This window comes from Zingiber officinale, chromosome 2B, assembly GCF_018446385.1.
Source record: "Zingiber officinale cultivar Zhangliang chromosome 2B, Zo_v1.1, whole genome shotgun sequence".
NCBI classification, from domain to species: domain Eukaryota; kingdom Viridiplantae; phylum Streptophyta; class Magnoliopsida; order Zingiberales; family Zingiberaceae; genus Zingiber; species Zingiber officinale.
Genome location: NC_055989.1, coordinates 83,333,943 through 83,351,542, shown reverse-complemented (window position 1 = coordinate 83,351,542; position 17,600 = coordinate 83,333,943). Strand labels below are relative to the sequence as shown.

The following is a 17,600-nucleotide window of genomic DNA, read 5'->3' as shown; positions in this document are numbered from 1 at the left end:
TTATATCATTATTGAAGCTTAAACTTTTGGCAAACATTTATCTAGATTTGATGATTTTATGGAGAAACGTGTGGTTTGCACTTAAATTTTTATATTATGTTGAAAATGATATAGTGACTTTTAGTTTAAGATTTAATTTTCCAGCCCCTCCTATTTCAAAATCCTAGCTACACCCCTGTCTGGGAGGATCTTGCACGATGCCTCACTAGATCGAGTAATGGTTCACCATCCGACGAAGGTACCAGGCGCTTGTAAATGAAGCAACAAAAGTACCACTCGATCTAGAAAGATAGAGTCCAGAAGATAAAAAGAAAGCCTAGATCGACTCCAACATGTTGAACATGATCTAGTACTGACTCATAAAAGAAGAACTCAACCGAGTCAGCCCGCACGAGAATGCAAAGGAGCTATAGGACAAGCTCATCGAGCTACACGAAGGAACTCCCGATTCGAAGGTAACAAAATGCAACCTACTTTTTAATTCATTATTCAACATTAAAATGCAGGACGGTGAGATCATGAATCAACTCCATGCTTAAATCAAGGACATCCTTAACGACCTTCACCTAATCAGACACCAGCTCAAAAATTGGAACGTAATAAGGTACACTCTTAACTCATTTCCTCGAAACACACTATGGGCATCGATCATAGATAGCTATAAGGTTTCGAGGAACCTCTCTAAGTTAAAACTAGATGAATTATTTAATGAATTAGAGATGCATGAACAAACTAACGACCCAAAGGTTGAGAAAAAAATTATTTTCCTTGTAGGTACTTTGAAGGGAGCCAAACCTGAAGCGGAAAATGAATCCGAAACAAAAACAAACAAAGAAGAGCAACTAGTGAACATGGTAAGGAAGATATTCACTAGACGCAAAAAAAGCTTCACCAAATGCAACATGAAGAAGATGCCCAAGTCTGCATCCAACAACTCAAAGGCAAATGTTATATGCTACGGCTGCAACAAGAAGGAGCACTTCAAACACGAATGCCCGAATGAAGACAAAATCAAAAAGAAGCAAAAGAAAACATTGAAGGCGACTTGGGATGAGTCTTCTTCGGACGGATCGAGATCAGACAAACCAAAGCAAGTGAGTTACCTCGCTCTGATGACAACCTGAAGTGAAACAGATCAAGAAGATGAGTCAGAATACGTGTCAAGCAACAGATCTGAATCCAGTTCGGACGAACCAACTGTGGTAAAATTTAATTACACTATTAACTTTTTTAAAGTTATTTCATGCCTAAATGAAAAGTTGACTAAAACTGAGGCGGAACACGCTAAACTCCTCCTTAAGGAAAAGAACATCCTTAAGGAACAACTGAGCTTGATCTCTTTAACTTACCAAGTTCAAGACAGAAATTCAACTCAAGCTGTAAATCTTGAGGAAGAAAATTCTATTTTGAAAAATTAAGTTAAAGAGTTAAAAGAACAGTTGGAAACATTTACCTTAGGATCCAAGTATCTAAATATGATACATGGATTCCAAAGAGTTGTGTATAATAAATCCAAACTCAGATATAAGTCTAACTCAACATTTAAATCATTTCTAACTCTAACTCAAAATAAGAAATTAACCAAAACTTGGGTTCCAAAAGCATACCTAACCATACAAGTAGGACTCAATTAGTACTATGTACCAAAAAAAATAAAAATCACTACATAAATCAAATTACACCAAATAACTCACTCGTATTTTAAAAATTAAATCTTCAAAATAAACTTAAACCTAAAAGATAAAATAAAAACAAATAAATCAAAAACTAAACATAAATTAAATAAAATTAAAATTAATCTAAACCAATACTATAACCAATTTATTATAACTATAAAGTAAATTGACACAAACCTAAAAGATCAATAATTCAGGAGGAGGCTCTAATTAGTTGGCACCTCCAAAAATAATAAATTCCCAACTAGGTAATTAAGACTAGGATAAATAGGGACAAAAGCTTAACTTGATAAACAGTACTAGAGATGTTTTAGATGATAGTAGGTTAGGAAAACTCTGTCTGTGCATGTCTAAGAAGATATGTCTTCGATCTAGTACATTTAACTTAGTGAAACTAACTGAAGCTACCCCATACTAATCCTAACTGGTTAGACCAAAGTTTTGTATTAAGTTCAATGGATTGGACTGTTTGAAAAATTTTGAAGATGTGGTTACTCTAATGACGTCCAGGTGACTTACCACAGCTTAGAAGTTTATCCAAAGAATGCATGTTTGTTAAACCCAAAACTAAACTTGAATCTAACACAAGTTAAACTAAACCTTGAAATTCAACCTAACTCATTTCATAAAATTATATGATTTCTTGATTGAAAATATAGATCGGGTGAGATGACTAAGGATTCAAGTTAAGATTAAAATTAAATTCAAATCAAACTCAAATTAAATTCAAATCAAACTAAAATTAAAATTAAATTCAAATCAAATTAAATTTAAATTCAAATCAAATTCAAATTCAATTTAAGATTAAATTAAAATCAAATTCAAATTAAATTAATTAAAATTTAAACTTTTAACAAATTAAACTTAACCGGAAAAAATAATACTATTACCACCACTGAAGGCGCCTCCGATACGATCGAAGGCGCCCTCGGAAGAGCTGGAAATTTCCCGTCCCAACCGACTGAAGGCGTCTTCCATAGCGTTTGGAAGGCACCTTCCATTAAGCTAAAGGTGCCTTCAATCCATTTTTTGCAGTGAACAAGGACTTGCTCTGTTTCCGAATCCGTTCACAACAAGGTGCCTTCTAACCCTCTATTTCACCCCTTTTCTCCCTCTTTTTCTCCATATTTGCTTGTATAAATTATGTTAGAAAATGGTGAAATGTTACTCCTAGTTTGAACAATGCTCCATTTACCGATGCTAGATTTCCCATTGAGTGACTTAGGCCAGATTTTCTACAGCATACATATATTGCACTTAAATTTAGATTTTTGAGTAGATCTTTTTTCACCCAATACTATGCCCCGATCATAGCGGTTATTGACTATTATTAGTTAGATAGGCTAGTTTATTGTAGTCATTCGGTATATAGATGTCATTGCTCAAGGCGACTAGCTTGGAGAGTGGGACCACAGCCAGACACTCTAAGCGAGGTCGACGAGGACTTCCCACCGATCATTCCGACCGAGGGAGAGGAGATGCCATAATTTACGATTGAGGAGCTCTTTGGACCTCTTCCAACTCAGCCCTCGACCTCGACCCAACCCTCAACTTCGTTATCCGTCAAGGACTGACTTGCTCGACTTGAGGAATCTTCCGTACAAATCCGACGGTCAGTCACGGATGAATTCAATGCTATTCGAGGAGAGATGACCACCAAATTCATCTTTCTCCGGGAGGAGATGACCACTAAATTTCAACAGATTCTTCGGGATTTGCGAGCACCTGAGCAACCCCCACCTCCACCTGCTGATGATGATCAGACCTAATTATTTTTAGTACACTGTTATCTATTGTATATCTGGTTGACTTGATCTATATAATTATCTACTTTTTGCCACTTTATATGGATAATCTAGGAAAATCCTTTTTTAGGACTACTATTTTTAAAATAATTTTTCAAATGATTTACAAATTCTATGGAAAATTTTTTACTTATATTTTTGAAAATTCTCATTTCCTTAGTATTTCAAAATTAATTTTGACCTTAGTCTAGATCAAATCCATAGGAAGCATGCTCCTATAGATCTAAGTATTAAGCATCTCACAAATACAATAAGTCTACCTTGATTGTGTATTCACAAACATAGAACGACGTGAGATGTATAGGCCTAATGTTTGGATTTCATATGTTTATATCAGTGTATCAACACAAGTCTAGGTAAAAATATCAAAATTATAGTGATCAGGTTAAGTAATCCATTTTAGTCAAATATTAACTGGATATATTTACTTAACTCGACTAACCAAGTGAACACTACTATCTTCTGATAGTTAGTTAGTAACTAACGGTTAAATATTTAAACTTAAATTTTTAGATGAATATTTTTTTATAAATATATTAGGTTCAGGGGAGGATAATTTTTAAAAGTATTTATTTCCTTTCCTAATACTTGTTACAAAAATCACAATCAAAATTATTTTTAAATGCTTTTTTTTGACAAAATACTTTCAAAAACACTTTTAGGATACATACTTTGTAAAATTCTTATACTTTTTCAAACTATCTATTTTAAAAAATAAAATGCAAGTGGTTTAAAAATTATATTAACATTTTTGTAAATTAAAAAAAAAAGAATTTTGAAAGATATTTTCGAAAAAACAACTTGGAATGTTTTGAAAAGTCTTACTCGTAGGTTATATTTTTACTTTAAAAATATCTTTAAAAAACCTTTAAATATTTTTGTTTGAAAACTACTTTATAAATATTTCGAAAGTTTTTTTTTCTTGAACAATATTTTGAAACTATCTTCAAAAATATTTTCAAACTATAATTTGTAAAGTAATTTTAATTATTTTTAAAATCTATCTTGACAACTAGTTTGCAAAATTTAGTTTTACAAATGGTTTATCTTGCAAAATCACTTTTCAAAATATTAAAAAAAAATTAACAGTAAAAAATTTCTATTAAAATACTTTTAAAATTTTCCTAACTCCTCCCTCCAATAGACCTGCAAGTTTTTTTTATTACTTTGCATTTATTATTACTTGTTTATCCATCTATAATTTGGTATACTTATCTACATTATTTTTTATGAATGTCAAAAGAGAAGGGTAAGAGTTAAGTAAGAAAAAGACAAATTAAATCTTTAACTTGAAAACCTTAACCCTAAAATAATCAAGAGAATAATATATCTTTCTTAAGTGTTTTTTTTTGTTTCTCTTGAATTAGTTATTATTACTATTTTTACATATTTTTTCCTAGCTCTAACCTAGGTTGTCATTGCATCAAAAAGGGGAGATTGTTGGTGCAATTTGCACTAACGGTCTAACTCAGGTTTTGATGAATGTCAAGTGAGTTAAGTTAGGTGTTGTTGTAGTCTAACCTTGTTATCGAGTGTGCAGGGTTGACTAACTTGATAGGTCAAGAGAACCTGACACCGGGTAGGAAGTCAAGTCAGAATGTTCAATTCTCGAGTGATGAAGTCTGGATGTGTGATTCCGTTAGAAGATCAGGATGTGCGATTCACGAGTGGCGAAGTCTGGATGTGCGATTCCGACAGGAAGACCTGGTGGGTCAGATTGATATCAAGGAGGTAACTTGACACACGGTAAGTCAAAGTAAGCCATTAGAGGAGAGTGACTAAGGGAGGACTCGTCTTGGTTGAGGGGGCAGTAGGCGTCGATCCAATTTATGTCTATTTTAGAAACTTAAATTGAGACCCTGACTAGATCCTAGTCTGGAAGGTCCAAATCATAAATTAATCATATGATTGTTATGCTAATGTTGTTTTACAGGTTAAACTATTATTGTGTTGGACTAACCTAACTTGCAGGGCAAAATGAACAAAAAGACTTCAGGTGAATAGTACCCGAGGAGCATTCAAGCATGGGAAGGCGCCTTTATATTATTCACGGAAGGTGCCTTCGGTGTTATGAAAGGCGCCTTCCAAGAGATAAAATTCAAACTTCATCGCAGATAAGGAGCAACGAAAGAGGGATAGAATTTAGCCTATGGAAGACACCCTTAAGGCTATGGAAGGCACCTTCCACACCCTTTAAATGGGTATCTCATGGAGCATTCAACAAAGAACTTCCATACGAGCTTCTACGCGTCCAATTGGCTTTTCGACTGCTCTAATTTATTACTGCTACCCTGCTATGACTTTACTATGCCTGACTATTGCCGAGAAACCTTTCAAACACCGAGCTTGAGTTGACCGACTACAAACAATATTTGGTAACAAAGTTAATTACCATACTTAATCTCTGCAAACGGGAAATGTAGTATGTTACACTTCTCTGATAATTTTTGTACTTGATTCCCTCTTCTGACAGAGGTTTTTAATGAATTACTCATCGATAGATCTGCGGGACCTGGATCTTGGATAAAAGTCATCGAAGGCTCTGAACTAAGTAAAAAACTGAACGCGTGTTCTTTTGCTTGCTTTTCTATTTTGTTTTTTTACTTAGTTTTCCGCTGTGCACTTTGATTTCAAAACCGAAAAGTAAATTTTTGATAACCACGTGATCCCCCCCCCTCTCACATGTGTCTCGATCCAACAAGAACAGGGTGGCTAATTGGCAAAAGAGTGATTTACGTATCCCTACAAGTGGCAAGATAAGCTTTATGATTGAGGAGCTTCTCATGGAGTTCCTCAAACGAGATTGCAGTGTCCCGGGCTTGAATTGGCATGTGTGAATTCCTTATAGTCATCATCAAGACCATGAAGGATTTTGATGATGAAGTCTTCAATATCAAGAAGGGCATTCATGAGTACCAGTTTATCAGATTTGGATTTGATAAACTGCATATATTCAATGATAGATTGAGAGTCTTTGACTATATTACAAAGTTGTGTTTTGAGTTGTGTAATCTGACCAAAGAAGGGCATGCCATAAGTGAGAGCAAGAGTGTTTCAGGCATCACGAGATGTGCAAGCAACAACAATGAACGAAATTAAGGATGGAGAAAGTGATCTAATAATAACATTCAGTATGAGTTGATCTTGGTGGATCCAAACATGATATGCAAGATTAGGAGCCTGAGCACCATCGACAATATGTAGTTTGTCCGGACAAGAGTGAGAACCATCAACAAAGCGAAGCAGATCATGACCAGTGAAGAGGGTCGTAAACTATAGACGCCATGAGAGATAGTTGGAGGAAGTCAGCTTTAAGGGAGCATGAGCAGCAACATTGAAGGAGATCAAGGCGATCACAGGTGCAACCATAGGAGTGACTGCTTGAGAGAGAGGGTAGGCGACAGTGATGACGACTAGGCATGGCTAGGGTTAGAGTTTGTGGCATAGGCCTAAGACTCTGATACCATGTAAAAGTCATTGAAAGAATATTTTTCATATTCAAGAATAATATTACAAGCTGTATTTATATACATCATAAAGAGATAAAGAAAAAGGGGAAACATATACAAAATATTTATGCATCATATATTCCAAGATATCCTAATACTCCATCTTCTATCGAAAACTTACTTAAGTATCAGAGTGGCTACGCTGGGGTACCCCTGGTTGCCATTCTAGCTCTCCTCTTCTCCCTTTTCTCCCTCTCAGGCTTGGTCTACTTTTCGACAAACTCCCTCCCCTTGGCGTTTAGTGAATTCGGCCAAGACCGTGTCTGATAGCTCAACGGGTTTAAAGGATAAACACACACTCATTGCTTTATTAGGAGACTTATCTAATTTGCCATGACGAAAAGGAAAAGAAAATAAAAGAAGAGAACAATCGAAAGAAATATCCATAGAAGCAATCCCGAAGCTCTAATTGTGGGTTCATGGCCTGGTTTTGAAGGAAGAGAGGTGGAAGGGCTTTCACAATGATCGTCATGTTTGGTCAAAATCTACCTATTACTGAACACACAATGCTACCATCGTTGTCATTTGAAAACACAAAAGAAAGGTAAGGCTGTAAACAAATCGAGCCGAGCCGAGATTTCGGATGCTCAAGTTTGTTTAATAAAGTAACAAAGCTAAGTCGAACTGAACTTAAAATGAACCAAGCCTTTAAAATAATTGTTTAGACTTGGCTTGGTTTATTTTTTATAAGCTTGAGCTTATTTGAAAGTTGGCTTGAGTTTAATTTGTTTAGATATTATTGAACTCTCAATTCACGCTTGGTTTGAGTTTGGTTCAAGCTTGATTCATTTAGATATCATCGAGCTCTCAATTTAAACTTATTTGATTATTTGAAACTTTTATCTGTTTGATTGGTTATTAAGCTTGATAATTTTAAATTATTTATTTTTTTTTTATTTATTTATTTAGCATATTGATAAGAGTTTTATTAATTAACATAGTTCGTGAACATTATTCACGAACATTATTCATGAATATTGTTCATAAATATTACTCACGAACATTAACGAACTGTACACATATATGTTTAAGTTTATTTTTTTAGTCAAAGGAGTTGTTTAAATTTATTTATTTAATTAATTATATATATATATATATATATTGAACGGATATAAATAAATTTTTAGCAAATCGAACACTAAATTTATTTATAAAGATTTGATTCTAAGTTTAATTGTGGGTTCGAAGCCTGGTTTTAAAGGAAGAAGAAGTGGAAGGGCTTTCACAACAACCGTCGTGTTCGGTCGGAAGTCTGCCTCATACTGAACACACGATGCCGCCACCGTTGCCATCTGAAAACACAAAAGAAAGGTAAAACGAAAATTACAAAATTGAATCGAAATAGATTTTCATTTATTTAATTTTAAATTTATAGTTATTTATTCACTGCCCTTGACAACTGCTTAAGGAGGGAAATTAGTAGCGATGATAATTTTACCCGAATTCAATAGATAATTTGATATCTAATCCGAATGGAGGAGGATATGAAGGGAATTTTTATATCTGATTATAGTAAATGGGTATTCAGGTATGGGTATTTCGGGTATGGATATGAAGACAGATGTGGTAAAATCCTACTCATATCCTACCCGATATATTTATTTATTTATTTATAAGCCTCATTTTTTTTATTGGGAAAGAAAAAATTTTAGCCCGTTTTCCGTTTTAAAAAAATAATTTAGTTTGTCTCTTTATCCTGTTATCAACACTCATCTCATCTTCTTTTCCACGGAAAATGTTCACCCGATCGAAGGAGCGTGAGACGAAGAAGAACTGACAAGTACATTGAAATATTTTTTTAAAATGAGAATGGTAGAGAATAATAGGATGATGGGTAGGATATAAGTACCCGAAACTCCGACGGATATGAGGATGAGTATGAAAGTTAAATACCCGATGAATATAGAGATGGATATAGATATAATAAATAGGAATGAATACGAAGGATATAAAATCCTACTTGAATCCTAGCCATTATCATCCCTAGAAGTTAGTTTTTAAATTGTGATCAAGACATTGCTTCACTCAAATCTTGGAGTTGCCTAACAACCAGGCCAATTGTAAGAGTGCCCAAATTACTCTTTCAAAAATAAATAAATAAATATAAATACATAAATTATTATTTCTCTAATAATTTTATCTTAAAAATATACTTTTGATCTAGCACTGTTATAGTAGCTACAGGTTAATTCACTATAAGTTGACCTGTGATTGATTTATTTATCTTCACATGACATAAGGATGAGTTATGAGGAACGAGTAAGATCAGCATAATCATTTTTTTATTTAAAAGAAAGAGATTTATTGGTATTAGGAATACTGGACTGGGAGTTGAGCGGAACATCAGGACTCCCCAAAGCAGAGGAAATCAAGCTTTGCATTTCATCTCAGAGAATGGACCTACAAAACTCTTGTCTAGGGTTTGTTTCATGTCAAGCATTATGTTTGAAGAGGAAGACTTTTCGATGTTTGTAGCATCGTGTGTGCAAATAATGGTCGAGCATATTGAGTTCTTTGCTTGCCGACAACAGACAAGCTATACGAAATTAGCATCGCGGTTGCGGATGCTGAATCTATTCTGAACGACCATCTACAACCGTAAGGATTAGTGAATACTCCAAAGTTAGTTCCTATATCCACATTCTAACCATAAGTTTTACAACCCCCCGCTAAATCTCAACCATCTTCAACAAAAAAATTCTACCGTAACGAAATACAATCGAACTCATTAGCTCTAATCCAATCACTGTCGCAACGCAGAGACCAAGCTGATTTCTTCCTGCAAGAAAAGATAGGATCAGAAGTTAATCGCCCATAGATAGTCAATTCACCAACAAGTATCGCGCTAGTAATGCATGACTCTAATGTTTGTTGATCAGCAAACCTAGAGTTAGTTACGCGGCGGAGACCCAGTAACTGAACCTGCAACTGATGCAAACAAAGGTACTGAATCTTCTTTAGAGATGGCGACAAAATTCAGTGGAGCAGCAGCGGATAGTCTCCGTGTCTCCTTGAAGTAGCTATTGTAGCGCCCCGAGTGTGAGCGCGGTGTGAGTACCTCAGGAGTTGCGCTGCCAACAGAATTCCGCCGGGGTGAAGGAGTCATGAAGCCATTGCCATTTCCGTTCTTTCTCAAACTATTGCTGCGTTTCGGAGTCGGTTTGGATCCGTAAACTGCTTCCTTTTCGGTGAGAAGTAGATTTTGCAACTTTTTGTGCTCCTGAAGTAGCGAGTACAGTGACTTGCCAACACCGAGTACAATTAATTGTGAAAATCTTAGGCCTCAGTTATAAGAACCAAGAAGATACCCTGTCTCGTCGTTTTTCCTCTTCCTTTAGTTGTCTTTTAAGTTTGTATTCTTCGAGAAGCGACACTAGGTGCACCTAGAGCAAGTGAAACAAACACTTAAAACTTTACGAACAGAACTCACTCCCTTTGAAATCTCGTAGTAGAAGGGGAAATTTATCCTACCCCATCATACAGGAAAGCTGAATTTCTCTCATCCTCCCAAGCAAATACTTTGTTTGTTAGACCATTGACGATAGCTAGAAGCAAGAAGATCGCCATGGAATCAATATTAATTAATTTGTGGGGTATATTGATCTATATATGGTGATGGTTCAGCCAAAAAGTACCTGGAATTTTGCTGGCAGTGACTCTCGCCTTCTCTGCACGTTTTAGATTCAGATGAGCACCTCGACCGACACTGTACTTGTTGGCGTCCTGAGAACGAGCAATCTTTCAGTTATGACATGATCTTGTATTATTTGTTCGATATGCAAAATGCCAACCTTGTCGTATTCTTCAAGCCAGTCTTCTTCTTCACAGGCCAAGAGCCATTTATTTACTCTGTCGATGATTTCTTTCCGGATCGTAGATTCTTCTTTAACTTTTGTAATTTGTGCCTCGATGTTCGCCAGGAGTTCTGAAGGATCAACAAGGCCTAGATGAATAGAATTTTCATCGACATTGCGAGTTAGACAAGTATATGCCAGTAATTATGTTGACACGATAAAATAAAATGACAAGGCATTTTCGTACAAGAAGCTAGCAGTGCACAGACTTTCTCAGGTGTCGTGCTCACATCTGGTTCGATGTGCGTGTTTATGCATATCTCTTCTAGTTCCGACCTCTTCTTCAAAACAAGTTCTTTCATTCTACCAACTTTTAGTCGTGTAAGCCTATCAATCTCGGTTTCTATCTGTCAAATGAAAATCAATTAAGTAGTTCACCAGCTTAACATGTCTGAATACAACTCTCTCACCTGCTTGATTGTTTCCATTGAGAGCACACCCGAACACGTAACATCGACTTCAGGAAGTTCAAGCATGTTCATTACCACTTCAAATGGCTTTCTATCTTCTTCAGATGAATCCATAAGATTCCACAGTTCTGAAAGTGTTTTAGCAGCATCTTGCAACTGCACACCATAATCAAATAAAGACATACAACTAGCAATTATACAAAAAGTCGAAATTGCAGCACTCTATATATACCTTTTGAGTTCTCATCTTCTTTTCAGCTTTAAGTTTAAGAATAGCTTCTGAGAGACCCTTTATCGTCGTGTCACTAATATTAGTGGACTGCTCTACACAAATCTCGTAAAGACTTGGATGCACTTGTTCAACTATCGTCCTGAAGTCCATTCCAAGCACGCCGCATAAAGAATGCACCTCGTTTACTTGCTCCATCACTTTGTGAAGCCTATCAGACTGGAAGCAGTAAAAAACTTGGTCAAGAATGTCAAATCTAATTTGATTAAGTAAAATCGAGAAGGATAATGATAAACTTCCTCAATTTTCTATATCCATCAATGATTTACTCCATTTGATTGATACATCATTAGCAAAATTTGCTTCGAACGTAGGGTTAGAGGGTTAATAGAAGTCGATCACAACTAAGCAATACCTTCTCCTTTTGGAGATTCCGTAGCTTTGCTTGATACTCAGCGAGCTTCCTTGTTGACAAATTATGTTCTTCAATCTTGAAAGTGTCACCCGCAGCATCACAGCAGCGACTAAACCCTACAATCTCTGCATTAAGCTTCTCGATCTGAGACAGTAAATCAGAAAACTGTTTAATCCTATCCTCTTTCTTTGCGGTGAGATCTTCTAGAAGTGGAGTAAGTAGGCCAAGTTTTTCCTTTAGCGATGTTGAATTCCCTATCTGCATGCAGAACATCAAGTAGAGATCAGCAAATGCTAAATATGTAAGTAACAAAGATAATCCCAGACGTGATTCGAAGTTGTCCCGATCAGTTTTCCTCCCACCGATCCATCCTTTATTACCTTTACAGTTAGTTTGAGTAACATATCAATCGAAATTATCAGTCATATGTTCATGCCACTCCTAACTCTTAAGCATCTTAAAGCCAATTCGAGCAACAACTCATGCTATGATTTTGCTGCTAGCTATTGATGAAGAAACATTGATATGGTAGTACCTTCAGATGCACAATTTGCTCGCCGAGTGAAGCCGTGAGAGAAGCAAGCTCTGCTTCTTTGGCAACCAGAGATTGATGGAGTCGTGCCCGTGCGGTCCTGGCTTCCTCGACCTTCTTCTGGTACACTTTCATGCACTCTTTTTCCAACTCCAGCAGCATCTGATCTTTCTCCTCTTCGCTCTCGCCAATCTCGGTCCATATTTGCTGTTATTGCAAGAATTACAGTAAGCATCACAAGCATTGAGGCAAACCCTAAAAAATGTCTACACTTCTAGATTAGGGTTTCGCATCAAGAATCAATGAAACTGAAGAAGAATCTATCAATGGCCATAATCCTCACGTCGAAACCCTAGTAGAGTCGAAACTAATCGAGAACGAGAAGAAACGAAAGAAGAGAAAACATATTTCCACAGTGAAGCATATAATGGGAGATTCGCACCTCGAGTTCTTGGAGCAAAGCGCCGCAGGTCGTCTCCAAGCTGATACTGGTCCGCACGCCGCCTGCCATTTCCGCTCCCTCCCGCGCCTCTTTTTTGTCTCTCTCAGCAGTAGAGAAGCGAGACAGAAGAGGAAAGCTGGCGCCTTTCCGCCTCCAAACAACAGCAGGAACTCAAGTAAGCATCACCGTAGCTCTTAAAGTAACAACGGAGCGCTTCCTTCGACCCAGCTTCGACTTCGTCGGCGCGGCGACGGACAGACTGGAGAAGAGGGGAGAAGCAGCTAAAGGCCGCAACTTTGGGGAGGAAAGGGAGAGGCCTTAATTACGGGGCTTGAGCCTCGAAGTCGACGGCGAGTAGAGCAAACGCAGATGCAGCAGCAGCTCCACTTCCACGCCTGCACAGAGCAGCAAGCAAAGCCAAACAAGGGAGACCATAAAAATGCAACTTTTATTGGTGAACTGGGAACACCACCACCGAGCATGTGTGAGAGTGAGACTGTCATTTTCTAACTGCCAATGGAAACACGGTAAAAAACATTTTTTTTGGATTAAATTTTTACCACAAGCTGAATCTTTTACTTAATAATCTATTGCCTCTGATAATGCTCTTCAAAAATCAATCAACAATATGAGATTCATTCCAATGAAGCAGGTAACACCCGATCTGTGTCACGGATTCGACTCTATATAAATTTTCAGTCGATGATCCGAATAAATTAAAAACTATTTATATAATAATTATACCTATCTTTGTAAATATATCGTAATTAAAGATGGACCGTAAATACGTGGTACTTTGGTTAACAATATAATATTCATATTCCATCGTCATGTTAAATCATCCTAAATGAGGTATTAAAATTTTTTAATGGATCAAAAATTTAGTATTTACCGAGAATATAATTTTTTATGTATATTTGCTATTCTATATTTTATTGATAAATCTGACTTACTTTATCATTTTTATTTTCTCTTCTTCTTCTTCTTCTTCTTCTAGTCTCTCATCTCTGTTAAGCAATCTTATCTTAAAACGGTGACCATGAGTTTAATGATTTAGACAAACGATTTAAATTAAATTTATCTTTATATTTGATATGTGTATGTGAGTATATAAATTTATAAGATATACATATGATTCAGCTTGATGGTTTCAGGTTCAGAGAAGGATGGAGCATCCGAGAGACCGTAGACAAGGCAATAAGGACAAGAGCCGAGGAAAGTGATTTCGAGGCATACGTGAAGGTTGGCGTTGGGACAAGTCGCGGGCTTGAATACATCTAAGGGACAAGAGCCAAAGAAAATAAACTTGAAAGCAAGAGGTCAAGACTGCGACGAAGAGTCCAGTGAGTTGTAAGGATGAAGGTCCAAGTGTTGAGAGATTATACTCGGAGTACCAATTAAGTTGTACTTTCATCAGTTGACTGGTTCAGTCGGCTGGGAGCGAACAGAATGCTTCTGTTCGCTCGGCCAGTGTGGAGAAGTCGACTGGTATTTTCACCAGTCGACTGGTATCGAGTCGTTGAGATGTAACGATCGAAATTCCACAGATGGAAGTTGACTTGCACTTTCACCAGTCAACTAGTAAGCAGAGTTTTTCAACCTGTGACATATATAACCAAAGCTTGGAAGTTTGGTTAAGGTTGACGAAATTGAGATGGTTAACCCCTATTAGTAGTCTACCTTGAGCTGTGATTGTAGTGCAGTGTATTGATCAAGGTTGTCAGAGGTTTAGTACTCCATCGAGAAGGAGTTCGTGCTTGCCGGAGTTACGGGGCTTGATTCACCGAAGGATCCCACCTTACAGACAGCCGTAGAATAGGAGCAAGTTATCTCTGAACCACGTAAATCAAGCGTGTTAGCGGCTTGCCTTTCCTTTAGTGTTTAACTTGTTTGTTTTGTATTATTCCACTGTGTAATTAACAAGTGTAGGAGAAATCGTGAATTGAGAGCGTCATCTATCCAACCCCCCTTTTAGCCAGTCGTTTGATCCCCAACACTCTCTCTTCTCTCTCTTATGCTTGCATTTTCTCTTATTTTTCTCTCCTTTCTTTCCTTTTTTTTTACATGCATGCATGGACGGAACCAAAGGAGGGGTGATGGTGACAGTCGCCCCCCTCAATTTTAAGTATAAGAAGTGTATGAAGTATAGGAATAGGGGATGAAAGAGAGGTGAATGGGAGGTAAAGACATGGTCGCCTCCCCTCAATATAAACACATACATTTTGCCCCCTCGATATGGAATTCCTGGTTCCGTCCCTGCATGCATGCAAAATGTAAGCATGATATACAAATCATATTAGGCCCACGACATTTAAAGTTTAGTTATTTTTAATAACATTTTAATATATTTGGAGAAGACAAAATAAACCATAAATAGTATATTTGAACTTCTAGTGACTTTAGAAATCCACAGGAATTAAAATAGGTGTAATTAGAGCTCTCTAAATCTATCAGTAGATTTTGGTCAAAACTCAACGTAAGCTTGATATAATTCATATCAGGTCCAACGTGAAGATTTTTATTGATTCTTCCTTGTTACATTTTAACACCTCCGAAAAGTCAAAATAAATAATTGGATAGTATATTTGAACTCCTTATAACTTCAAAAATCTATAAGAACTGAAATAGATATAATCAGAATTCTCTAAGTTTATTAGTAGATTTCAATACTAAACCTTAAATATCAGCCATTTGATTTTTTTTTTTTTTTTTTTTTTTTTGCGCTCGTGATTCTCTACTCTTGTTTTTTCACACACGTGATTCTCTATTCCTAAACATGCTTTTAATTTGTTGAGTTTGAGAATAGGGATGGCAACTAGTAAGATTTGGATAGGATTTTGTATTATTCGTATTCATCTCCATTTATTAATCTATACGTATACTCATCCTCATACCCATCGGGTATTTAACTTTTATACTTATCCTCATATCTGTCGAAAGTTCATGTATCTATATCCTACCCATCATCCTATTACTCCCTACCATTCTCATTTTTTAAAAAAAAAAATTCAATATACTTGTCTGCTCTTCCTCACCTCGCACTCCTTCGATCAGATAAATATTTCTCATAGAAAAGAAGATGAGATACGTGTCAATGACCGGATAAAGAAGTAAACGAAGTCTTTTTTTCTGAGGCGTAAAGCGACTAAAGTTTTTTCTTTCCCAAGATATATATCAGTTAGGGTATGGATAGGATTTTACCACATCCACCTCCATATACATACCCAAAAATACTCATGCCTGAATACATATTTAATATAATCGGGTATAAAATTTTCCTTCATATCTTTTTCTATTTGGATCGAATGTCAAATTACCTATTAAATTTATCCTCCTCTATTCAGATCGAATATCAAATTACCTATTGAATTCAAATGAAATTACTATCCCTATTTGAGAATCCGAGCTACACGAAGCGTTTCCTGGAGTGATTTGCTAAATATTTACATAAAAATAGTTTTTTTTTCTTTGAGCAGTTTTCCTTCCTTGTAGTTCATCATCCACGGACAATACAACTTTCCACATCTTGATGCTTGTTATACTATCTAACCTTTACTGAGATGAATAATTCGAGTCGTCCCAATTATATTTTGGTTGAAATTAAAATATGTATATATTTTTTTTGCCTTGTGTTGTAGATTTATGTTTTCATGATTGTTTTAGTTGGTTTTGAAAATAAAAAAGTTTGTTGCGCTGTTATAAATTTGCAGGCAATGAAAACGAAGGGGTACACATAAGTGGATTATTCTTTCAGAGATTCCTTGAGTCAATATATAATCTTTTTTTTATCTTGGATATATATTCCAATAGTTAATTCAGCCATATGATATTTTAATTCCCTTTTAGTGTCATACCAGAAATAAATAAGGAAGAATTAAAAAAAAATCTCCACGTTGAACTTGTGAGATCTAACATAGAGATTTTTTATAATTCTTTCCTATTATATTTTAACATATTTGAGAAGTCAAAATAAATAATTGATAGTATATTTAAATTCATTATAATCTAAAAAATCCACATAAATTAAAATGGATATAATCGGAACTATCTAGGTTCATAAGTAAATTTCGATTAAAATCTATTGATGTACCTAGAGATCTCATATTACATCCATTTCAATTTTATAAATTTTTAAGGTTATAATGAGTTCAAACATATTATCCATTATTTATTTTGATTTATCATAAGTGTTAACATGTAATAAAAAAATCATCAAAAATCTCCGTAATAAATTTAACATGGAATCATATAGACTCATGTTAGATCTCATATGATACAACTCACATTTAACATGGAGATTCTTTCACATTCATTTTTATTTATTTCTCGTATGACAGTAATGGAGAACTGAAATATCAAATAGTTGGATTAACTATTGAAATAGATATCTAGGATAGAAAAGATACCCCTTCTCTTTCATTGTCCATTCTAAATTTCTCGATAGCAACAATCTTGCCAGTTCTCATCTCTCATGCATGTATAATTGAATTGTGTTAGTCACTATTTCACAAATTAATAATTATTCATGATTTATTTTTTTCGTATTGATCTGGAACATATTGACGGAGACATTAAGAACAAACATATTTATCTTTTACCACCATATATATTTACCTGCAAATTTATAGCAGCGCACCCAACTTTTTATTTTCAAAACCAACAAAAACAATCATGAAAACATAAATCTACAACACAAGGCAAAAAAAAACATATTTTAATTTCAACCAA

At 35.6% G+C, this 17,600-nt stretch overlaps 1 protein-coding gene across 1 annotated transcript; it reads right to left on the bottom strand.

The window, feature by feature from the left end:
- Positions 1-9,527: 9,527 nt before the first annotated feature.
- On the bottom strand, positions 9,528-13,307 carry LOC122046089 (65-kDa microtubule-associated protein 6-like). The gene is made up of 12 exons (XM_042606601.1): positions 12,873-13,307; positions 12,434-12,637; positions 11,899-12,156; positions 11,487-11,702; positions 11,255-11,410; positions 11,032-11,191; positions 10,782-10,933; positions 10,626-10,713; positions 10,462-10,535; positions 10,299-10,373; positions 9,875-10,210; positions 9,528-9,769 (listed from the first exon to the last, which is right to left on the bottom strand). The coding sequence occupies exons 1-11, from the start codon at positions 12,939-12,941 to the stop codon at positions 9,881-9,883; spliced, it is 1,782 nt and encodes a 593-aa protein (XP_042462535.1). The 5' UTR covers positions 12,942-13,307; the 3' UTR covers positions 9,528-9,769; positions 9,875-9,880.
- Between the last annotated feature and the right edge of the window lie 4,293 nt (positions 13,308-17,600).